Genomic DNA, 25,980 nt, shown 5'->3' with positions numbered 1-25,980 from the left:
TATTTTATTGCAATAAAAACGATAGCCCTCATTGCCACAACTACCTATACCTAGATTGTCTTCAGCGCCTATCTATTTGGTGACAGTGTGGCGAACGTGTAATACTGAATATTATCGCGGGGATTCCCCATCTGGTAAACTGAGACTGACTTAAACAAAGCGGCCATCTTGCAAATTCGTTAGATGGCGTCGCTAGCGCAGGATTCAATAAACTGTTTAGCCATTATATTTAGAAGTGAGATCCCGAAATTCCTCTGTCTCACTAATAATACTGGTTGTATTACTTTTAAAGAGAAACTATATAAATATTATGTGTATATTTCAACTCAGTTTCATCAAAGAATGATTTTTGTTTTCGGTTCCATTTTTCGCCGTCTGCATTGCGAAGTTGGTAACGATAATCATCACGACTAAAAATAGAATCAAGTGTAATCACAGATTAATACTTCGGAGTAATACAGTCGCACCTGGAAATCCAGAATAAACGAAAAAACTCTATATGTGACAAAAAGTCAGATCCCGCCATTTTAATTAAGCCCTGAAAACATCAACGACTGAAAAAAAAATTTGTAAAATATTTTAAGGCGAAATACACACTGAGCCCGCCGGGCCGCCGGCAAAGCCCGGCGACACAACCCGGCGGCCTGTATGAAAATAATTATGTCGGCAACATGCGCCCGCGCGTGTTACCTGCCGCCATGTTGGCGGCTTGGGTACGCCTGCGCTCAGTTGCCCGGCGACGCTCGACCTGTAACCTCTAGCACGAAAAACTTTCGACTACGAATCGTTTGCGTACTCGAGCCCTTGTGAACGTGTCGTAAAGTGAACTTAGTATGATAAATGGTTGCCCGAAATTTATTTTGACAATCAAAATTGTCACGTTATCGTTTATTTCGAAAGTTGAGTATCGAATTTTGTCGAATACGTAAACGATTCGAAGACGAAAGTTGTTCATCCTAGAGGTACTGTAGTGACGTGCTTGTATGCTGACTGCCAAATAAATTTCTCATCTCAAGTCGCCGACATGGCCGCCGACCAAATTTTCCGACTTGTAATAAATGAAGCCGCCAACAAAACCGACAAAAAGTTGCCGACATAATATGTCGGCGGCCCGGCGCGCGGCGGTCTCAATGTGTATTGCGCTTTAGAGTATCATCGCCCTTATAATAAGTAAGGATGATTTTTTTTCATCTACCCCATCCTGTGGGGTATCGTTGGAGAGGTCTTTAAAAATTACTTAGGGTCTTCTAAGATTATTTTTTTATTTAAGTAACCGTTTGCGTAATATTCAACTTATGAATCGTCGTAAAAATAAATTTTATTCCACTTAGAGCACCTGCCGAAATTATTGATAGGTGCTCTAAGTGGAATAGGCCAGGTGCTATTTAGGCGGGTGCTCAATGTGGAACACTGTATGTCTCTATCCAAAAACAGCTCTATTCTCGCTTATCCGGGTTCGACTGTACTGTACTTATCAGAATTAACTAAATATAAGTACATGTGTGTGCGAACGAATCGATCGACTTCGACGCACGCGCAGCGCAGCACGTCACTTCAACCAGGCATCTCTTATGAGTAAGAGTAGGCGCACACCGTTGATTTTTAGTTGGCCGATAGTTGTGCCCAATTTTAAATTGTATGAAGAATCGGCCAAATCGAATCGGCGTAGTGTGCGCACTCCCATACATGCCCATACTGATCAACTGCCCGACTAAACTATCGGCCGACGAAAAATCAACGGTGTGCGCCTACTCTAACACGCGCCAAAATTAATAGCAACTCGAATCCCTGTTTAGTTTGTTAAATTGTTATTTTTATATCTTCATACCCATCCGCCTCAGACATTGAAAACGTAAGTAAAACAATTTTTTTGTTGTAAAAAGTAATACCTACCTACATTGTCTGTGTTTGTACTACAAATATTATGTATTTATTTATTTATATTTACCTACATGTTTACATAATTGCAGCGCGAAGTGTGTATTAGACGGCTCCCCTCTATCTGGCAGAATCTTGTTACGCAGAAATTCATTTGGCATAATCTTCTTTGACCGAATATTTATAAGGCATAACATTGTTAAATCATCATAATCATCGTTTGGCAGAATGTTTATACAGGGTGTTAGGTAAATGGTAGGTATGTTGAAGTCAGAAATTTGATATCATCATTTTTTTTTTTAATTTTCATACAAAATGAATTTGATAAAATCCGATTTGTTGATGGCGCGGTGGCAGCGCGGTGGCGGTGCGGCGGCGGCGTCGTGTGCAGGAGCGCTAATGTTTCGTTAGCACCACGATTATTTGACACCACCACCAACCGAGCGCTAAGTCTAGAATCGCATACGTAAATAGTTCATTTCCATTAAAACAAAAAAAACGCAACTTAACCTCAAAATTTCATTTTCAGTTTTTTCAGAAACTAGTTTCCGATCTTCCCCATTCACAGGGGGAGTTCCCCTCTCTCCCTCTACCTCACCCCTACAACCCTTAATAATGCGATATTGGAATAAAAAAATTACCTTTACTGGTATGCCAAAAGACGATTCAGACTAAGAACTTTCTGCGAAATGATGCTTCAGCTTTTTAATAATTCGGGATATTAAAGTTATGCTTAGAGATGATTCTGCCTTACAAAATTATTAGTTTTGACTGTATGCCAAATGAGTGTATGCCTAACGATTTTCTGCGTACCTAAAGAAGATTATGCCATCCGTTGTTATGCATAGTAAAATTATGATTAAAAAAGTTCTGCGAAAAAAGGTAAAACCGTATTAGACGTGTAGATGTTTATACTAAGTAATTTTTAAAGTTTAGTTTTTAAGTTTAAAGTTTTAGGTAAATGTGTTATAGGTACCTACTTAATAATAATATTATCAACAGTCTAGAAGTACGTTTCTTTCTATAATAATATGGACTATCTCTGATAAAAGTATCATGTATTATCATGGTTAATAAAATAATAAATGGATAGACTTTACACATTCGATCCTATCATCAGTGAGGCAAAAATCTTATGTCATTAGTTAATACTGTCAAAACGTTGTGAATCTAAATGATTTTTTTTTCGAAAGTGAAAATTATTAATAACTAACGGCCGGCCGCGTCTTCGTACTTACGCGTGGACCCCGTTTTACCCCCTTAAAAGGTGAAGTTTCGAGTTTTTTTAGGGTTTTCCCGGAAATTATTCCAATTTTTCTCGCCTTAAAAACCATCCTTGGACTTCAACAAACATAAAAAAAAGAATTGATAAAATTGGTCCAGGCGTTGTTGAGTTATGCGCTTACCAACACATTTTGCGATTCATTTTTATATAGATTATAATTTTGTGCATTATTTCATTATTTGCCGACTATTCCAGGGTATCGGGCCGTGCTGCTGTCATCAACGCTGTACCATTAGACGATAGTTGCTGTCCAGGATAGTTCATCTGCCGTCTTAGAAAGGTACGTGAGAATTCACTTTGTTAAGGGGACGGCCTCTTAATGGCTATACTTACAAAGATTAAGATTAAAAAGATAACATACGAGGGCCGGCTGATAAGTTCGCGGCCTAAGGTACTTAATGAAATGAAATAAATGGACTACTTTTTATTTTTAAATATAATCTCGCTCCAGTGAAATGCATTTCTTAAATCTCGCATACAATGCCCTTTACCCACACAAAAACTTTTGGTTCCGAAGTACTGACAAGGAACCCTTATAGTTTCGATATGTCTGTCTGTCCGAGGTTTTGCTTAGAAACTATTGGCACTAGAGAGCTGTAATTTTGTGGATGTAGGTATGTAAATTAATCACGCCGTCAAAACAGTAAAATAAAATTTTGAAAAATATTTTAGCGTAGCTCCCCTACATGTAAAGTGGGGATGAATTTTTTTTCATCTTCTACCCCATCGTGTGGGGTATCGTTGGATAGGTATTTTAAAATGGCTAAGGCGTTTCTAAGACTATTTTGCCAATTAGGGATCTGTTTGCAAATTATTAAAGTTTAAAGTACCAATTTTTGTTCGTAGTAGGACGTCCCCCCCCTCTAAAAACTAAACTGTTGGCTTTAAAAATCTGGAAAAATTCATAATGTTAGTTTAAGAGTAATAGTCATTTAACTCATGTATTATAAAATTTCTTTAACTAGTGAAAATTCCTTAGAATAAAATATTAAAAGTAACTTTACATGAAGTAATTGCTTCTGAAATATATTGTGTTAACAACGGACAACTACGGAACCCTACACCCCCTCCACCCGCGCGCGCGTTACCTACGTGAGTGCGACAAACGTTACATCGAATTTTGTTTCTTCGAAAACCTTTCTGCGAAGTTATTATACTGCGACGCCTTGTTATATCGATGCCTTCTTACTGCGATGTTACGTTACATCGAAAAACTTTACTGCGAACGATTTTACTGCGAAGCCTTCTTTATTTGACTTAGCAGATAGATAAAAAAATGAAATTACATACATAGGTACATACATAGAATAAAGTGGGCGGTACAAAATTATAGATGAAATAAGATTATAAATACATTACATTTTATTTACTTATTACATATATTTAACAGTTACATCTTTGATTAAATAACATAAGAATAGAAACATAAATATAAATAAATTATAAAATACGACTATAAAATCGTTCGCAGTAAAGTTTTTCGATGTAACGTAACATCGCAGTAACAAGGCATCGATATAACAAGGCGTCGAAGTATAGTAACTTCGCAGAAAGGTTTTCGAAGAAACAAAATTCGATGTAACGTTTGTCGCACTCACGTAGGTAACCCACAGCGCGTGGCACGACACGCACTTGGCTAATTTTTCTTCAAAGTTCGTAAGTCAAATATCATATCCTATATATCAAATCTTCTTAGCACTTGCCCTATGATTGTCTCGAAGCGCTGGTAGGGCCCAAAAGATAAGGAGACATGTAAAGTGCCCCATAAGGGCTACCTTTTCTTTTTTTATTATTTACATTTTGACGTTCGTAAGTGCCACTTGTGGTCTCTAAACTGAATAAATATTTTTGATTTTGATTTTGAAAATCGAAAAACAGAAAAATATCGATAGGTAATAAGTCTTGGCTATCTTGGCTCGCGGTCGGGTGCATCATGCAGCCTTGGCTCAATACCTCGGCTCTGAGGAATTACTCCTCGAACTAGCTTGCTTACCTACATGTAGATTTCGACGGGTTATTAAACAAAAAATACTTTAACAGCGCGATGCAGCTTCACCCGACCGCCATCTATTGATGAACGTCTTAACTTCTTCGTAAACTTTAATTATTACAATAATCTTTGGAGAGATTTGGTAATGCATGTTGGAGCGCTAGTAGTCTAGATCTGTATTATTTTACGATTAATTATTATTATTAAATAATAAATATTATTCTTAACCTTGTTCAAATTCTATTACAGAACTGAAATTGGGCTATAAGATATCAAAATGCCCAAAATCCCTGAGAAAGATGATTATAAAGATACGGCTGGAAAGGTTTTGGGGTCAGGTCGAGCCGGAGAATTCATGCAAACCAGATTCACCAGAATTCCTGATGGACATTTGAATGCAGAAACTGTAGCTGGTATTCGAGATATGTATTTAGGCAAAGTTAGAAATGGAAAACACGTTGGTAGGTATTATTCATGACACTATAACTACAATAACATGGCTAATGATGAAACTGGATCATTAATATACAGGGTTACTGGCAACTCGACGTATTCCCGTCAAGTCGTGTCACACCCCCCGCTCAAGAGACATTTTTCCAGATTATAAGGGCCCCCTTTGATCCTTAAGTGCCCACTGCCCACAGGGCCCCTAGTTAGTAGGTTGAAGTTAAAGAGGGCCCTGGTCAAGGAGATAAAGATCTCAATTGCATTCGAGCTCTATGCATATCTAGTCTTGACAGGACTTCAAGTTACCAGTAACCCTGTATAACATCGTAATGAAACCATTGCAGGAGGTGCAACGATACGTTTCGACACTGGAATTACTGAGAAAGCCTTAAAGAGAAAGGATATTCCCCACATCAATATTGACCCTAAAGGAAGTCCCAAAAAAACCAACCCTCATATTGACGTACCCAAAGAAGTAGTGGATTCAGCCCAAGTCATTAATACGACTATTAAATATGTAGGCATTACTTTAACAGTGGCCGCCGTAGCGTTGGATGCCTGGCGGATTGGGTCCGCTTTGAAAGATGATATTTACACTAGGGACCACGCCGATAAGATTATTAAAGAGCTAGAGGATGCCATTAGCGAGTTGAAAAAATCAATTAGGACTGAAACTAAATCATCAAGAGTTAGGGAAATAAGGACGACGATAGAATATCTTAAGAAGCTTGTGATTGATGTGAGACGGACTAAGAAGGTTCCAGTGAAATGTATCAAGACTGTTTCGTCGGTTGGAGGGAGTTGGGGAGGTGGGGCGTTGGGAGGAACTGCCGGGGCCTGGGGGGGGGCGAAGGCCGGGGCTCTAGTGGGGTCTGCTTTCGGACCTGTGGGCACGGTAGTCGGCGCTCCGATAGGCGCGGTGATTGGCGCTATCGGACTAGGCATTTTTGCTGGCATAGCTGGAAGTGCTGCTTGCGAAACGGCTGCTGACGCAGTTCTTAGTCTTGCAGACTAAAGGTTACAGACTTATCAACTCGGAAAGGGATCAACACCGTATCGCCTTTCGCGCGCTGTCAACCGCGCGGCGAAGCGTACGGATAAGTTTGCGCTGCAGTATGGAGTTTCATACAAATCTGGGGGCACGGCAGTGCCCCCACCAAGTCGAGCAAAAAAGCGGCACGGCCGTACCATCCTTTTCTCGAAGCAATTCAGGCCATTTTCGACCGCCTGTAACTTCGTTGTGGATAAAACTAGAAGGCTGAATTTTCATTAGCTATGCAGGCATTGTAAAGACACGGTATATTTAAAATTTCATTCAATTTGAACCAGTAGTTTAAGAATTATAACGGGTCAAAGTTACTTATTAATTTTGTCACTCACTGACTCACTGCCTCACTGACTCACTGACTGACTCACCGATCATCAAAATTCTAAGGCACTTCTAGCAGACCTAGAAGCTTCAAATTCGGAATATAAGTAGTGTTTGGTGTATGAATCAAGGAAAAACTAAAATATTTGGGGGCACGGTAGTGCAACCGCCAAGTCGAGTAAAATTTTTCAATTTCGGTCCAGTTTTCTAGATACATAACTGCTGTCTACAAAATACAAAAAGAAATGAGATTTGGGGGCACGGTAGTGCAACCGCCAAGTCGAGTAAAATTTTTCAATTACGGTCCAGTTTTCTAGATACATAACTGCTGTCTACAAAATACAAAAAGAAATGAGATCCCATCAAAAACAATACTTGTCAAAAAAACCAAGTCTCGCAACTCAGTTGTTCTACGGTAAAAAGTTGAGAGATCCATGTAATACCAAGTCCAGGCCAGGAAATCTTTAACGTTTTACATAAATATATTGACTTGGCCATCGCATGAAAACACGTGTAAATTAAATTATTTAGTGCGATGGCCAAGTCAATATATTTATGTAAAACGTTAAAGATTTCCTGGCCTGGACTTGGTATTACATGGATCTCACAACTTTTTACCGTAGAACAACTGAGTTGCGAGACTTGGTTTTTTTGACAAGTATTGTTTTTGATGGGATAATACTGACTGCCTCGAGTTCGGTAACCTATCTTACTTTTGAAACTCTTCTTCGAATTTCAATAAGTCGAAAACGGTTTTATCAAAGTTTGAAATACCAGATAATCATATTTTAATGAGGATCATTACTGTTGTACAAAATTCAATAAAACTAGTATCTACGTTAGGTAATCTTTAAGAAAGAATGATAATGTCTTTTTGAATTATCCAAATCGGACCATTACTTACATTACGAAGATATTAAGTAATAATAAACATAGGCCGTTTATGCCGCTAAACGTCAACGTATACCTACGCAGGGCCGCGTGACGTCACTATATCGGAACCGAGCGCAGCCGGCGTACTATATTGGGATGGAAGATATTTTTTTCTAGCCATACATAGTCATACCCAAAAGTTATCTATCGATAGCTTACTTTATTCTGATGAGTAAAAAAATGGCTAGAAAAAAATATTTTCTATCCACGCAGTACGCGGCAGCGTTCGGATCTGATATAGTGTAGTGACGTCATTGTTCCCGCGCCGGGCGGTCAGTGAACTTTTTTAGTAATTTGGCCATAACTTCGTAAATTTTTGTCGTAGCACAAAAACTTTTGGACTGTAAATTAAGGATTTCTTAGCTCTATAAATAATATAAAGATAAAGGGTATATAAAGGGTTATATAAATCTGCATTAACAATTAAAAATCGAAATGATTCTCAAATATTGCAAATTTTATTTTATAGAAATTCGGAAAATTTAAATTCGGGCTCTTTCCTTGCACAAAGGCTTAGTATTGCTATCCAGCGAGGAAATGCAGCCAGCATCCTCGCCTCTTTGCCTCGCGGACACACTTTTATTTTTGAGTAAAGTCTGGTCGCTGAGCACGTAGAATTTTGTCCATTGACCCCAAGCTACCCATCCTTATCGCTCGCGCGTAATTATATTGCTGTCGCGACTGTGCGACGGGCGGCAGCAGTGAGTGTGCGCACCGCACCGCAAGAAATTCTACGTGCTCAGCGACCAGACTATAGTAAGTAAGTTATATTATATATTTTTTTGTTTAGAGTTAAGATTGCTTTAGTTTTTAAAATTCCTTTTATAGATGTTTCAATTTCCAGTAAAACAGATGCCCGAATATTAAAACACTTTTTTTTCTTTTTACAGGTGTTTTCATACAATAATTTCTCACTACCAGGTTGAATTGCCTATAATTTTTAAATTATACAATTTTTATGTTACTGTTATTAGTTTTTCTAAACCAAAGCTATGTCATGTCATTAATATTATTTCGAATAGATTTATATAAACTACACTCGACATCAAATAAATCGCACCTCTCGCGACAAGCACTTTCAAACGTATGCATTCCCACTTCCCACCAATATTGGCACCATTTAAAAGCCTAGTTCTAAACATTATTTCATTAGTCATTTCTTCAAAAAATAGGTACGAGTAGTTCCGCTTGAGCCAACTTTTATGGCTTTAAAATTGTTGGGATTAATCTCTATCCATCTGTTAAAAAGGACACTTGAGATCTCATCCCAGAGGTGAGCCCAAAGTGAGGTCTTTTTTCAAGTCACATTTATGGTACGTAAATAATTTATTAAGAAATTAAATGTGGTTTTCTTTAAGGATATTTATTGGGCTTTCAAATAACACCAATATTGTTGGGGCACCATGATTGTGTCAGAAGAAAATCTTTAAAGTTCGCGTCGCGGTAGGTGCGATTTATTTGATGTTGAGTGTATATTTTAACACATAAATGTTAAGCATAGTAGTTTTTAAACATGTCCGTCCTATCAAGACCTATGTCATTATTTTTAAGGTAATTGTTCGTATTGGCCGCTGCGACACAAGCTTTCCTGCTTAGTGCAGAGACCGCCAGAATAAATTGTACAATGTGACATCTTTTAGTAATAAATGCTTTTTTACTTTTAATTTCCAGATGTATTAAAGATCATAGTAACCATTTCCCTATTTTTACATACCTACACAATTTTTTATTTGCTAACATGATTTATTCATTGAAAAAAAAAACAAGTAATTTAATTCGTTTAATTCGTTAACTTTGTGATTTTTTTTCAATTTTTATGACCTAGTAGGCTTTAAAAATTTTCATCTTTTATTTGGGTCGACTTTTCTCAGATTTCTTTTCTTTATTAATTGCAGATGTTTGAAAAAAAGTAATTACTTTCCTATCTTTGATACAAGATTTTTGCAAGAAACAAAAAATATGCTTTTAGCAGAACATTCTAAAATCTTCAACTTAAAAGTTTGAAAAAGTAAAGAACTTCCATAGGTCCAAAATAATTTTAAAAACTGCGCAGTTTTCTGAACTTTCATAATAACAAAAAAAAACATGTACCTAATAGGCCACTATTTTCTGTAATCGCTCCACTAATGTGGTAAGTCAGTGATTCAGATACTTGAGATTCAGATTGCTAAAGCCCGGTCCGTGAGCACGTAGAATTTTGTCCAATGACCCCTAGCTACCCATTCTTATCGCTCGCGCGTAAATATATTGCTGTCGCGACACTGTGCGACTGGCACCCGCAGTGAGTGTGATGGTCCCACAGTGTAAACGTATTGCAAGCCACAGTACAGTTGATGTCGCACGGAAAATATTCGCTAAAAATTCCTCTTTCGTCTGTATTTTTTTTTAATGGAAAATGCGTTTATATAAGTCATAATAGATCACCTAAATAAATATGGCGAGAATTGAAATCAACACCCTGAGCATTTGGTTCGTGAAAGGGTGAACACTAGAACATTAATTAATAAATAATTAACAAAATAAATATTTATTATTATTATTATTATTAATTTATAGTGCGGCTCGTTGTTGTGTTACAAGCAAATGCTTTAGTATATACTCACCTTTAACCTACACTAAGCCTTCCCCAGCTATGACATTTGCAGGAGGGCGCTACTATCAATACTGGGATGTTAGTTTTTGATTTTTGCCACTTGAGGTTTCAAAATCGTTGGACTTTATTTAGGTACGTAGACGCAGAAATTCAGAATAAAGAAAAATACTTTTTATAATATCAAATAGGTTTATTTACATTTTTACATCTAAAATATAATCTTAAACTAGCCGGTAAAATCCGTTTGTTCCCGTTGAGTCACACTATTTTGTGTAACACTGTTACCCATTGGTAAAAAAATTACCGATTAGTAACACTGTGACTCAATGCCACATGTTTGTTTCATGAAATGCCGAAGGCAAATTGGCTACTCGTTTAATTGATAAAACTATTGGTGACCATCAAAAACACATGTTGGACAAATTAGACTTTATTTTAGAAATCAGGTATCTACTCGAATAGAAAAAACCTAAAATACGTGATACTCCTAAACAAAATAAAATTTAATAAATCAGATTTTTGTGACAATTAAAATAATTAAAATGATGATATCAATTTTCTGACTTTACCATACCATTTATATGCATAAAATGTTAACATGGGCTAGAGTCCGCTTATTAACCCATTTACCTGACACCGTGTTTAAACAATGATTTTACACAAGAATGTGTTACTTAACGGGAACACATTGTTTTGTTGAGTAACACTGTTACTAATCGGTAATTTTTTTACCAATGGGTAACAGTGTTACACAAAATGGTGTGACTCAACGGGAACAAACGGTAAAATCATGTAATAATACTTAAGATAAAAATAAATTACTTAAAACTACAGAGATCAAAATATTATTTTTCACTAGCTGACCCGGCGAAATTCGTACCGCCTATGTTCACCACAAATAATGTAGGATTCTAATACTGGAAGAATTTTTCAAATCGGTCCAGTTTCGGAGTCCATTCAATACAAACAAACAATCAAATATTTCCTCTTTAATACCTTTAATACTATAGTCTGGTCCGTGAGCACGTAGAATTTTGTCCAATGATCCCAAGCTACCCATCCTTATTGCTCGCGCGTAATTATGTTGCTATCGCGCTCGCACCCTCACTGCGGGTGCCAGTCGCGACAGCAATATAATTACGCGCGAGCAATAAGGATGGGCAGCTTGGGGTCATTGGACAAAATTCTACGTGCTCACGGACCGGGCTTTAGTGTAGATTTTATTTATCTATTTTGTGATAAATATGTAGAATATTATGCTGACTGAACATTATGATGCAAGATACAATTATTATATTTGCAGATAGTACTATTTTAATAACATATGCCCCATATTTCCTCCCGCACCGAATTATTGCCAAAAGAATCCACTCAGTTATGTGGTATGCCTATAGCATCATTACATATTTATTTAAATTTCCCGTCTTTACTGCTCCGCCCCTATTGGCTAGGGTGATGTTATATAGCCTAAAGCCTTCCTCTATAAATTGGCTATCCAACACAAAAATATTTTTTCAAATCGGACCAGTAGTTCATGAGATTAGCGCGTTCAACCAAACAAACTTAAAATATTTGTATAGACAACTGTTTTCACTACTGTACCTCTAGCATGAACAACTTTCGTCTTCGAATCGTTTGCGTATTCATTCGAAAAAATCCTTTTTTTTTTTAATTTAGGAAAACAAACAACTGAACAATACATATTTTTCTTAAAATAGTTCAATAAATCTTCTTCTTCTTTTATTAATGGCGATGAACTTGTGTTTTTCGCCACAGGGCACACTGTTCCGCCAATATCACGTGCGCAGCTTTTACACGGTGTAGGTTCAATAAATATAAAGACTAACCCCCATACTAATAAAACTTACACGCTCGTTGAAGTGTTTTAAAGTGACGTTTAGTATGGAAATGTCATTTTAAAACAGTGTTCAACAACTGTGTAACTTTTAATTAGTAAGGAGGTAAGTAATTGGACAGATGTCAATAACGCGACAATTTTGATTCTCTAAATAAGTTTCGTGCAACCATTTCTCATACTAACGCCCGTATTCACAAACGATGCTTTCATAAGTAAAGCAGCAAATCGAACGCACAGCGTTGAATAGAGCTCTGTGATTGGTTCGTGTGTGACCCTGTGCGTCCACGCACACTGTCAGATCTCATAGTAATGTTTGTGAATACGGGCGTAAGTTTACGACCATTCACAAGGGCGCTGTTGTAGTTTTCGTACTAAATCTTTTGAGGACGATTCAAATACGCAAACGATTCGAACTCGAAAGTTTTTCGTGCTAGAGCCGTACTGTTCTGTCAATGCGGGTCCAATGACAGTTCAACTTTCCCCCGGGACAAACTTGACCTTCACTGGTTGGGTTATAGGCGGTCAAGCTATAGATCCTGGCTACACAGGAGTTGCAGCGGTGGGAACGAGAGGTGGGAATAGTTCCGTACTTAGTGTTGCCTTTATCCGAAATCGTTTAGGCGCGATTGGTCAGAATTGGACCAATAGCGAATTGGACCAATCGCGAATTGGACCAATCGCGAATTGGACTAATCGCGAATTTGTAAATTTTTCATGATTGGACCAATTGCGAATTGGATCAATCGCGCCTAAACGATCCGATTATCCAAAACTTGAATCGGTTTCGGATATTTTTTATTTCGGATATCCGATAAACTTATAACCCATTGGTTACGGATATCCATAGCATCCCTGCTCACAACACTACGCGGACTGTCTTCAGCTGTTTTCGTTTTCGGGGCGTCGGCGCAAGTGCTGTGTTCGTGCATGTGTGCTCATAGCCGTGTGTTGCGCGAACGTTGCTGGACAATGCGCGCATTTGTACGGCCGCTCGCCTGTGTGCGTGCGTCGGTGGTTCGCTAGGATGCGGTTGGTCTGCAATAAATAAATAAATAAATATCCTTGGACATTTTACACTGCGCTTCTAGTCCCAAACTAAGCAAAGCTTGTACTATGGGTACTAGAGAACGGATATAAACATACTTAAATACTTTTTTTTTTGTAAATACATACTTATTATACATAGAAAACACCCAGTCCAATACAAACAAATATGTTCATGCACACAAATGTTTGTACTGTGCGGGAATCGAACCCGCAACCTCCGGAATAGTAGTCCGTTTCGAACCACTACACCAAACGGCCGACAATAGTTGAATTGACTTTGAGACAAGGCTACAGAGTTCAAAATTGTGTGGTAAGTTACTATAGGGCATTTGCCACCACCAATCAATGGAGAAGTTTCCAATTTTTTTCTATTACTAAACCTTGAAAGTGTAAGTAAAATCTATATCTATCTATATAAATAAAAATGTATTGATGTTCGTTAGTCTGATTAAAACTCGAGAACGGCTGGGCCGATTGAGCTGATTTTGGTTTTAAAATGTTTGTCTTAGTCCACGGTAGGTCTAATCGGTGAGCAAATACGCGCGCGATATTGTTTTTCTGTGACAGACAAAATTCCACGACGGCGAAGCCGCGGGCGGAAAGCTAGTTAATAATAATTGTGACAGAATCATGAAAATATCTCTACAAATAAAGAAGTTACAGGGGCCCAAAGTTGCGCATTACAAATATTTCGCGCCATTTGATCGGTGACGTCACGGCACTGATTTGGAGTAAAACAGTGAATCACCCCTGGTCCAGTACTGTTGACAGATCCAATTTTTATAGTTTTAAATTTTTCATCCAGGGTAACTCAAGATTCTTTCTTAGTAAAATTTTGTAACCTTGTTTTGACATATCCCAGACCTGGCCATATACAGGGTGTTAGGTAAATGGGTATATGAGCCGACACTAGCCCATGTTAACATGGTCATATAAATGGTATGGTGAAGTCAGAAAATTTATATCTTCATTTTAATTATTTCATTTTTCATACAAATCAGATTTTATAAAATTTATTTTGTACGTAAATTAAAAAATTAAAATGATATCAAATTTCTGACTTCACCATACCATTTATATGCCCATGTTAACATGGGCTAGTGTCGGCTCATATACCCATTTACCTAACATCCTGTATACAAAAAGAAGAAGACTTTGACATAAAGTGTCATTCTTGACAATGCGCCAGGGGTGGTAAGCATTGTGGTTGAAACTAGAACGGGTCACGGCACCGCTTGTTTGAGTTTTACGTGAAAATATGTAGGTAATTTAAATAATTAATTTCTCAGCCATTTATTGATGGATTTCAAGAAAAACTTCACCGTCTTTTTTGTTTTGGTCTATATTTTAATCCCATTCAGTGAAATATAATGTTTTCAACGTCACGAAACTTCTCCATTGGCTTACTTTTTAAAACTGTCAGAACGAGACTAAGGCCCAGAACAGACGGTGAAACGCAACTGCAACTACTAGTTACTTTTGAGTTGCATCTAAGTTTCTGCCATAGCGTCCGTTGAGAGACCACACATGACGCGACCAGTTTGAAATTTTCAGTTTCAGTTTCATTCATCAGAATCATCACAAAGTTGCAGTTTCGTTGCAGTTGCGTTTCACCGTCTGTTCTGGGCCTAACCCATAGATTTTGTATGGCACTATTAGCCAGTGACGTCACTATTATGTCAACTCAATTAAACTACATTTTCAATTACAATGCAACTAAAAATCTTAATTTACAGGTAATTTAAAATTAATTAGTTTTTAAGACCAGTACCTTTTTAAAAAAGTTGTGATTTCAAATAATTAGGGAGTGGTGGCAAATACCCAATTATGTGGTTAGTATATTATAGGGATGTTATGGATATGTAGTTTCGGTTATGGATACGGTTACGGATATAGGAATAATATTATACCGGTTTCGGTTACGGATATTTTTTTATTTCGGACATCCGAAAGTTTCGGTTACGGTTACGGATATCTGTGCTTTAGAATGCAATTTGCAATAGTTGTCAGAAACTATCCGAAACTTGAATCGGTTACGGTTTCAGATGTTTTTTTATTTCGAATATCCGAAAGTTTCGGTTACGGTTACGGATATCCATAACATCCCTGGTATTTACAATAACTGAGCGAGCGAGATGTCACTAGCAGTAACACTGTGTGATCACATACAATTCTACTAATATTATAAATGCGAAAGTTTTGATATCTGGATGTTTGTTACTTTTTCACGCAAAAACTTCTGAACGGATTTTGATGAAACTTTACAGTATTATTGTTTCTAACATATATTCTATAATTTATGACGATCTGTGACACTAAATTTCACGCGGGTGAAGCCGCAGGCAAAAGCTAGTCTGAAATAATTGTCAAACAGTTGCAAAAAACGGTTCTGTTTGACGTGACGGCGACGGCATCACGCATCTCTTTTTATCACACAGTGTTGCTGCTAGTGACATCTCGCTCGCTCAGTTCTTTGTTGCTCAATTCGTTCATCGTTCGTTCTAAGTACGGCCAACTAGCAGCGATACAAAAGGTCGATACGACTGTCAAGTTGACAATCTATTGTGTATTTGTAGTAATGTCTCGTTCTCCCGCCAAAATATGTCAAAGTTAGACGGGTTCGTCAACATTCGGACATCCATTTTAGTATACATAGTTGTTACAATGAGGGTTTTCGCGGTTGAAAAATCCGCCAGATGGCAATACGTAGACGCGAGGTCCAAATGCTGCGTGATTGGTGGATTTTGACATATCTGTCAATGTCATGTCAAAATTACCCTCATTCACGAGGGCGAATCTGTTACTTGTCGGTTCTTATTTTATTATTCCGATATATTTAAGTCTCTATGAAAAAGGGGTAGGCCTGTTGCCGGGCACATTGTGAGGCAGAAATGTTATTACTATTCTCGTTATTTAATTTAAATCTACATTATACAATAATTCAAATTATAATAAAAACAAAATTCAATAAAACATCTATTTTTTTGGTTTGCCAGATATTTTTTAAAACTACAAAAATATGTAATCTAATTATTAAAAAGTTATGTACCCCTGCTATTCCAAATGACCATGACATTGGGTTTGTTTACATTTGGTATCGCTTCTCGTTGGCCGTACTTTAGGTATAATAACTTTATGGTGTCAAGGCAACGTACGCTGAAACCTCGCCCGCATATGTCACACATTTTGTTTTTCGGCATCGGAATCTTCTCGTGCACGTGTTGTCTGTGAGTTCGCGCTGAGAACGCCGAGCAGAAGGTCTGTGGAATCAAAAAACATACTGCTTTACTAAATTCGGATGATATAAAAAAAAGATTATTAGCAATTTCTATTGCACAAATTACTAATAGTCCCGTTAGCCCCTCGTGGTAAGCTAAATAGGCTTGTGTTACGAGTGGGCTCACCACAATAGTCGAGCGGCGGTGGGATTCGAACCCGCGTTCCTCACATCTCGAGTCCGCCAGGCCGACCCCTTCACCGTTCGGCTATCGTGGCTATAATATACCCATGATGATGGTAATGAAATCGAAATTCTAATTAGTCAGACAGACAATAAAAAAATATTGGTCACCTATTTTTTTCTTTTTTTCATAATCGAATCATTACAGTGCGCAGTGTTATATTGAGTTGGTGTCGCGCGCGTGACGTCACTTTTGAGTAAAAAATCTACTCGAAACGTGACGTCACTCGACATTTCAACTCGATGTAGCGCTGTTATTATTTAATTATGAAAGAAAATAAAAGACGGTTCCATAGTGGACAACTGCTTGTTTAAGCTCATAGCAGACATATCAACTCGGAAAGCGATCAACAACGTATCGCCTTTTGCGAGCTGTCTTCGCTTGCGCTGTCAACCGCGAGGCGAGGCGTTTACGTTACGGCGCGGATAAGTTGAAGTATGGAGTTTCATATAAACAATACTGACCGCCTCGAGTTAATACGGTAACGATCCCTTCCTTGAACTTTTTTTTCTGTATTTGACGTTCATAAGTGCAACTAGTGGTCAAAATTGAATAAAATATTGTTGATTTTTTCCGGGTTGAAAAAAGTGCTACGGTCTTTAAGCCGCCGGGTTTTAGGTTGACCCACCTTGTTGCAAATGTCACATCGATGTTTAGTCGTGTTGACATGCACAGACTTGTAATGGTTGGTCATCCGGATCTTACGAGCGAAGACTTTGCCGCATTCTGGGCAGGGGACCCTGCAACAAACACAATCATGATGGTAGAACATGTAAAATTACGAATAATATACTATGAACAAATTAGTGTATCTGGATGATACAGTACTATTTGCTGTATGCAGAACAAGCACCTGGACGTTGAGTGAGATGCTGTCTAGGATAACAAACTAACAGACTAATTTAATTTCTTGCTTTTTTACCTAGGAAACATTCCTATCACTGTTACTATTTTTTTTTAAAGTACGCGCGCTGGTATCTTTAAGAGCTTTTCCAGCTTCACCGGGCAGAGTGGCGAGTACAGAAGGTACTCTAGCCGTCTGGCGTCATGACTTGTCCCACCCCCTGTACCAGAAGCTAGGTATGACTTGTCCCATCCCCTATAACAGAAGCTAGGTATGACTTTTCCTCCCGCCCCCTAGGCCAGAAACTACGTATCACTTGCCCCTTCTTAGACCAGAAGCTAGGTATGACTTGCCCCCCCTATAGTCTGGTCTGCGAGCACGTAGAATTTTGTCCAATGACCCCAAGCTACCCATCCTTATCGCTCGCGAGTAATTATGCTGCTGTCGCGCTCGCACACTCACTGCGGCCGCCCGTCGCACAGTCGCGACAGCAATATAATTACGCGCGAGCGATAAGGATGGGTAGCTTGGGGTCATTGGACAAAATTCTACGTGCTCGCAGACCGGGCTTTAGCTCACTATTACTATTTTTTAACTAACCTGACCCTCTTAGGTGGTGTGTGCTTAGCAGCCGTCGCTAGATGTCGCTTATACTTGTACACCGTCGGGAATTGCTTGTCACACTCCACGCAGTACGCCAGTTCGACGCTCAAGTGACTGCTTTTGGTCAAGTGTGGGTGCTGCATGCGATAGTGGTTCTCTAACACGTGGTAGTGAGCGTAGGTCCGGTTACATTCTATGCAGGTAGCTGGGGTGTGGTGGCGCCTGGGAAATCAGAGATTAGAATTGAATAGAAAACCTTTTAGCGATTATCACACTGCACCGCGCTCCGCCGCGGTCCGCGTGATTTCACATAAAAATCTCGCGCGCAGACGCGTTGTCAGTGTGTTGTGCCGCGCGTGTTTTCTATACAAACTGAGGTACTTGCATATAATGATTAAATCTGTCGTCTCGCGTACCGCGGCGGAGCGCGGTGGAGTGTGATAATCGCCTTATTGACATAGTAAGTACTAAGTACAAATAGACTATTTGACACCATTCGCCAATAATTCGAAATCAAAATTATTTTCATTGCGGTCTTAAAAACTTAATTAATTTTAAAATAACCTGTAAATGAAGAGTTTAGGGGCATTGTAATTGAAAAAAGTAGTTGTCGACAAAATACTGACGTCACTTGCTGTATTGCCATACAAAATCTATTAAGACTAAAAGCTAGTGAACGCCAGACCTACGTCATTTTATAAAAGCTGTAAGTTTGATTGGGTCATCATGGCTTTGGCAGTTATCCTAAAAAAATTCTGGCAAGGAGTTAGTCTATATGGGAGAGTCTCGTTTTGATAGTTTTAAACAGGGATGTTATGGATATCCGTAACCGTAAACGAAACTTTCGGATATCCGAAACCGTAACCGATTCAAAAGTTTCGGATAGTTTCGGATGTAGGCAGTTTAAATTGTCTTTTGTATAGCATTTTATGTAAAGGCATAACAGCCTGATTTACCTTTACAATGCCATCTATAGTCTGGTCTGCGAGCAATAGAATTTTGTCCAATGACCCCAAGCTACCTCTCCATCCTTCATCCTTATCGCTCGCGCGTAATTATGTTGCTGTCGCGCTCGCACAGTCGCGAAATAAAAAATATCCGTAACCGTAACCGAAACTGGTATAATATTATTCCTATATCCGAATCCGTATCCATAACCGAAACTACATATCCATAACATCCCTAGTTTTAAAAAGTACGTCAATTGATTGGTGGTGTTAACACGTCTATTGGATTATTTTAAATTATCTTATAGTCTGGTCCGGGAGCACGTAGAATTTTATCCAATGACCCCAAGCTACCCATCCTTATTGCTCGCGCGTAATTATCTTGCTGTCACGCTCGCACACTCACTGCGGGCGCCCGTCGCACAGTCGCGACAGCAATACAATTACGCGCGGGTGATAAGGATGGGTAGCTTGGGGTCATTGGACAAAATTCTACGTGCTCCCGGACCAGACTATAGATGAAAAAGACTATAGTCTACTCTTTTTGGGACATTCTGCATACGCGATAAAATATGTTTTTTAACTCACTTGATATGTATCTCCAGTGTTTTCTTTTTAACAAAACTCTTGTTACAGTGGTCGCATATGATTCGCTCGTGGCTTTCCTTGTAGTGGTTGCTGAATTCCCTTAGAGTACTGAAACATGTAAAAAGGCAGTTTTTGATCAAATACCGACAATAAGGATGTTTCCTGGTTAAAAAAGCAAGTTTGAATTTGTCAGTCAGTTAACTTGTAAAAAAATATTCCATACGTATTTTTCACTATTTCAAACTAATTAAAATTTAAAGAAATAAAGCGCGCCAAAGCTCAAAAGATGAGGCGCGTGACGTCAAGGTTTGCTTAAAAGTGTAGCACTTTGTGACGTCACGGGGAACTGCAAGACACCATACAATAAGTAAATGAAAGAAAAAAAATTCTAAAAGAAATTTTTAAATAATCGGATATTTTTTTACCTTTTTTGTCGATATAAATAGGTCTAGTTTTACCTATTTTCATATGTGCACTTTATCAAGACTCACGCTGTATTTAGATAGATTATTTGTTGTGGTGATAAAGAGTCTTATTATTATAACTATTAGCAGGCCTGTTCATCTCCGCGAGTTTACATCGAAAACAAAACACGCACGATGGCCCACCTACAGGATACTATTTGACAAGGCCTCACATACGAGCGAACATTGACTCACGCACGCGTATTCTTGTGTATGATGGAAGAAAATAAAGAAAATGGTGTACTAAATACTGTTACTGTGCAGTATTTAACTGCCTAAATAATAATAAAAACACAGAATGTACTTTTTTAAGTTGCTCAAGACACTGAGAGGTAAATAAGTAGTTAATATTATTCATGCTAAATCATGTATTTCCTCCGCCATTTTCCGCAGTTTGGCACCTCACGTCACATCATTTTACCGAAGTCAGCCCTATAGCTTCGGCGCAGTGCCGATCACTGACGTTTGTCAACAAAATGGTGCTTGACTCTTAATTGGCTCTTCCTTGTTTGATTTTCTTCCAAAAAAATTCCCACTCCCTACTAACATTAAGTGTGTACTTAATTGTAATAACCCTTCCACTTTAAAATCCCTTGTTAAATTCATTAACTTAAACAAAATTAATTTGTAGGTGGATGGTTCTATTTGGCAAACGTTTTTAAATTATCCCTCTGAGTGACAAGTCTCTCTTTTTTTTTTTCCCTTAAATTGTCGCCCGCAACAACAACATCCCTTTTTTGTCTCCCATAATTTTATTGTTTATTCTGTTTATATTTTATTTTCATGTATTGTGTTGTCTTATTTGTGATGTCTGTTTGTTTTAGGTATTTAAATTTGCTTAAATTGCAGCTACAAAATTATTTATTTTTATAAACACACTGTGTAAAAGCTGCGCACGTGACATTGGCGGAATAGTGTGCCCTCAGTGGCGAAAAAACGCAAGTTCATCGCCATAAACCAAAGAAGAAGAAGAAGAAGAAGAGACAAGCTAAATTACACCATATTGTTAATGACATTGAGCATACATTTTTTTAAATACCTTCGCGAAGTAAAACTTCTGTACGTAGTACTAATTATTATTCTGTGCTATTAGTGCAATTTTGCAACAAAACTCGCCTGCAGGTAATATCGCAGTCGCGACATGCGTACGCGCGTGCGTGCGAGCGAGACAGATGCTTGGTGAGCGCCGCGCGGGAGTGAGACAGCCAACCGCACGCCACGCATGCGTAGTACGCGTTATGACGTCGCCAATGCTTGCGTAAGGCTTGCCAGGAGGATATCGTGACGTCACATTCGGTGCATTTCGATGGGGGAGACTGGGGACAAATTTAATCATTATTTTCGTTTCAGGACGCCCACTGCGGGACTTAGGCCTCCAAAATGATTTCTATACAAGGTGTTGATTTAAATCATTGCCATATTTAGGGAGTTGATTAAGTAGCTTATTCTGATCTCGAACTAGTAAAAAATTGACTGAAAATTTTTTTAAATGAACTTTAACTTTCGTTAGTCGAAGAAAAATCACTATTTACACTACCTACTTTTACGTGGCTTCCTTCAGTAAATAAATAAATAAATAAAATCGCTAATAATTCCACTTTCCTTTGTAATTTTTTTTTGTAGATAATGTATCCTGTATTTGTTTCAGCCAAATGACGTCCACAGCTGGACAAAGGCCTCCCCCAAGGTTTTCCATAGTAAACGGTCCTGCGCTGCCCGCATTCAGGCTCTTACGCTCCTGTATATTTAGATTAAAACTACAATGCATTACCTAACTTCAAAGATAAATTACCTTCATATGGTTGAAAACCTTGTGCCTTCGTAGATCGATCGACCGCCTGTAAGCGTTCTTGCAAACTTTACACTTAAACGGCATCACTTTACGTAGAGCTTTGTCTCTTTCCAACAACTCTTCTATTTCCTTCTCACTTAACACAACTTTACTGCAATGTTTCTTCATATCTGTCAGATCTACATTTAAATCTGTTATTATAGCCTTGCTTTGATACTTCAATATACTCTGATTCCCGACCTCCTCCGATTTGATTGTAGATTTTTTCTTCTTAACATTTATCTGGTCGTTTTCCAATTCTTTTAGCTTGTCAAAATCTATTGTCAGCACTTCGTTATCACTGTAGCTGTCATCGTTGATGTAACTGTCATTATTGAATCGGTCTTCAACGGTAATCTCTATGTCATTGGGCTCTTGTTTTATTACGTCCACCAGGAAGTTTTCAGGGGGCGTTTCTGAGATGGCTTGGGGCAAGATATATTCGATGTCATAGTCAAATTCTGCATCGTAGATGTCTTTTTTGACAGTGTTCAAATTAGTTAGAGGTGTTACGGGAAAGTTTTCCTGAAAGAATACATTTATTAAGTAAAACAACACATTTACCTAAAACATTTTCAGGTTTCTAACGCCCGTTTTCACTATCTATCCTTAATTTTAAAGTGACCCCTATGGTGACACATATTATTATTATTGGTTTTGGGCCTTCATTTGTGCCATCTCGACCAGGTTTGATCTATTGTGGCAGCCCTTGTCTTTAGAGTTTACTGCTTAGTCCTGTTGAGTCTATAAATTTCCAGATTCTTTGGAGCGTGATATCTGCTATCTCATCCGGGTGCATGATGTGTCGCCCGAGATGGATACTTCTTTTGCTCATAAGCGGGCCGCATGAGCAAAGAACATGGTGACACATAACAGGAATTTTGTTTTCATAGGGGTCACTTAAACGGGCATAAGTAAATCTTAATCAAGGTTTAGATTAGCAATAAAATTTGCAGAAGTTGACTTAACAGTATGTCTCTCCATAGATAAGAATAAGTACAACCAGAGTAAATACAAATGAGTAGGTCATCTTACAAACCGCGCTCGGTGCGTTTCTATGAAGATGACCTATTCATTTGTATTTACTCTGGTACAACGTTGTCTGTTTTTTTCACTTTATAAAAGTGTAACAAGAAATAGATTAAATTGTAGCCTCACCAACTTATAAACTGACTGCTGCAGAATATAATTAGCGTTCTGTATTCTGTTCCTGAACAACTGTATCTTTTTCAGTTGAGCCTCGCACTCCCAACATAAGGTGATACTGGACTGGAAACAGTAATCGTTATTAAAATTTCTCAGCATTTAGGAAAAGCAGCAGGTCATGGGTTCGATTCCCACCTTGGAATTTTCAAGTTATTTATAATAAAGTAATCGCTAAATTAGTCTTCATAAGCTATTAAAATTACTTAGCAAATAGTCGCTTCTCGAACAAAATTTTAAATAAAAAACTAAAAAATCCAAGGTGGGTTTCGATTGAAATAAAACTGTGGCTTGAATTTGGCTTGGCGAGGCAGCCACATAAACGTAACAAGTCGGACAGGCGGGACAAGACAATATTTGGCCGGACAAGGTCGTAAAAAGCCAAACTAGTCCAACTAAAGCCAGACACCTGGCAACCCTATATGGAGCATCTTATAAATTAATATAATGTATAGTATATAATAAATATGAGAGAAAAGATATGATTTGCTACTTTTTATGACAGTGAAGTATGACATTCTAGTACAATATGGTATTGCTTCATAGGAAGCTGTATAATTAAAACTGTTCAGATTATAATTATTATATTATTATATTTAATTTGTCTGAATCCGTTTCATAAATCAGATAATTATTAGGGTAAAACGCTGATTTAAACTGAGGAACTGATCACCTAGCAGAGAGAATCGTTTTACTGAATAAATTTTAATATTGACCAAACTAAAACCGCAACCATAAACACTTTGTGTTGTTGAAATATGAGTTTACGTCTTGAAGGAGTGTTTATTTGAATAAAAACATGTTTGAGGACCTTTAAGGATGATTTTTAACAGTAAATACTTACGCTGAATTGATATTGAGGGCCTAAAAGACCAAAAAACAGATCAACATGATCCTGTAGTACGGACAGCCTACGATCGGAAGACAAACAACCTCGGCAAATCGTTGGATTGAGTTCTTCCTTCTCATATTCAAGCTTAATACCAAACATGGTAAATGTTCAATAAAACCACCACACCACTTTCACTTTATCATGTAGAAATTTAAGGAAATATTACAATTTACAAACAATGAGAAATGCAATGAGATGAGAAACAGGAATAATGTGGGAGTGTTCTTTTTTGTGACAGATTTGTAATTTGCTGTCATCATGCTATTTTGGTGTAGCGAGCGATTTTTGGACGAAATGGAACATGCTTAATCGTTCCGTTTTCTTGAATTATTTTTATTAAAGAACAATGGCAGGCATGGTACCCAGTAAAATTGAAGATGTACGGAGTTGATTTCTTGATATTATATACTCGATACTTGGACACTTATTTTACGTATTTTTATGATTTTCTACAACTTTCGAGAATAAAGAAAACATAACTTTTGTTTTCATTTGAATACTGCTAACAAAACGCTTACTTGAATATGCAATAATAAAACGCAATAGGACCCTTTTCTTTAGGGCCGTAACCTACAACTATTTTATTAAATCAGATAAATCGATTATCGATTAATTTACTTTACCAATTATTCAGATATCGACTTAAGATCTATAAAACCATTGATACAATCAACAAAGTGAATATAATTATCGGTTTAGCTCTATTTATATTCATTTTAATAATATATTATGCCAATTAGATTTATAAGGAATAAATGGAGGCTATTGATTATTATCGATTACTCCAATGTATCGTACATAGCATTACGTCAAGGTACGTCACGCGACTGACATACAAGTATCTCTACTTCAGGGTATGGAAACTTCCATACAACGGTCATCGAAGTGAAACTTGCTTCCAAACAGCGACATCGGTGAATAAATTCAAATACTTTTTAACTACCCTAAAACGCTCTAGATGTCGCTGCTCCTGTTTCCTTCATATTTTCATTTTTTTCTTAATTAAAATATATTTGAGAATATTGTTAATTACAATGTGAAAACTTTTTTTAAATGAAATTAATTTGTTTTAATTTAAAACTGAACATTGACATTTTTGTTATAATTTACATAATAGAGTAGTAGAAATTACTATTTAACATATGGCAACTTTGTTTTTCCTCCAAAATGGCCGGTGTTGTTTTTGTTATGTTAAATGCATTCTTGTTTTCTTAGCCATCATTTAAGTTTTCTGTGGCCCTATTTAAGTATTGAAGAGTCGTCGAGTCAAATTCAAGTTCATTCCTTCGTACCTGCTGCTGTTCTGGTTCATCGGAGTTGTGTTCGTTCCTTCGTGAATCGCGAAGAAACTTTCTGTTATGTTCACCACAAGTGATCTGAGTTTTCTCAATGTGCAAATGCTTTTTTAGTGTTGTTGAAAACTTTGCGAAAAGACGCTTTTGGTGTATAATATTATGTGTGTTCATAAATAAAGTAAAATTATTAAATTCAAAAGTTTTTGTTTACTTATTTGCATTTCCATGTGCAATGTAGAATTTTTCCAAATCCATTGTTTTGAAAATAATACAATACGTACACCATAAAGATAAATATTTTCAAAATAATGGATTTGAAAAAATTCTACATTGTACATCATAAAAACAATAATTCTTTGAAGGTTATGAGGGCCTATGTGTGCGTGAACTGTGTGTATGTGTGCGTGGACTTTATGTATGTATGTGTGCGTGTACTATGTATGTATGTGAGA

General features: G+C 37.6%; 1 protein-coding gene and 1 long non-coding RNA gene across 3 annotated transcripts; one reads left to right on the top strand and one right to left on the bottom strand.

Annotated features, from left to right (window-relative positions):
• Positions 1 to 1,524: 1,524 nt before the first annotated feature.
• On the top strand, positions 1,525 to 9,566 carry LOC135085410 (uncharacterized). 2 transcript variants are annotated; one of them, XR_010260105.1, is made up of 5 exons: positions 1,525 to 1,575; positions 1,777 to 1,852; positions 3,359 to 3,443; positions 5,403 to 5,614; positions 5,945 to 9,566. It is a non-coding gene; the product is annotated as an uncharacterized LOC135085410 (long non-coding RNA). The 2 variants fall into 2 exon arrangements; XR_010260104.1 differs by lacking the exon at positions 1,525 to 1,575 and having other exon boundaries at positions 1,583 to 1,852.
• A 1,156-nt stretch (positions 9,567 to 10,722) lies between these two features.
• On the bottom strand, positions 10,723 to 24,411 carry LOC135085400 (RB-associated KRAB zinc finger protein-like). Its single transcript, XM_063980183.1, has 9 exons — positions 24,186 to 24,411; positions 23,297 to 23,407; positions 22,100 to 22,663; positions 21,424 to 21,623; positions 19,844 to 19,951; positions 18,306 to 18,530; positions 17,490 to 17,601; positions 16,556 to 16,660; positions 10,723 to 13,388 (listed from the first exon to the last, which is right to left on the bottom strand). Exons 1-9 carry the CDS (start codon positions 24,330 to 24,332, stop codon positions 13,233 to 13,235), a joined length of 1,728 nt encoding a protein of 575 aa, XP_063836253.1. The 5' UTR covers positions 24,333 to 24,411; the 3' UTR covers positions 10,723 to 13,232.
• Between the last annotated feature and the right edge of the window lie 1,569 nt (positions 24,412 to 25,980).

The sequence above is a fragment of the Ostrinia nubilalis genome, chromosome 28, assembly GCF_963855985.1.
Source record: "Ostrinia nubilalis chromosome 28, ilOstNubi1.1, whole genome shotgun sequence".
NCBI lineage: Eukaryota > Metazoa > Arthropoda > Insecta > Lepidoptera > Crambidae > Ostrinia > Ostrinia nubilalis.
This window is presented reverse-complemented; position numbering and strand designations above follow the sequence as displayed.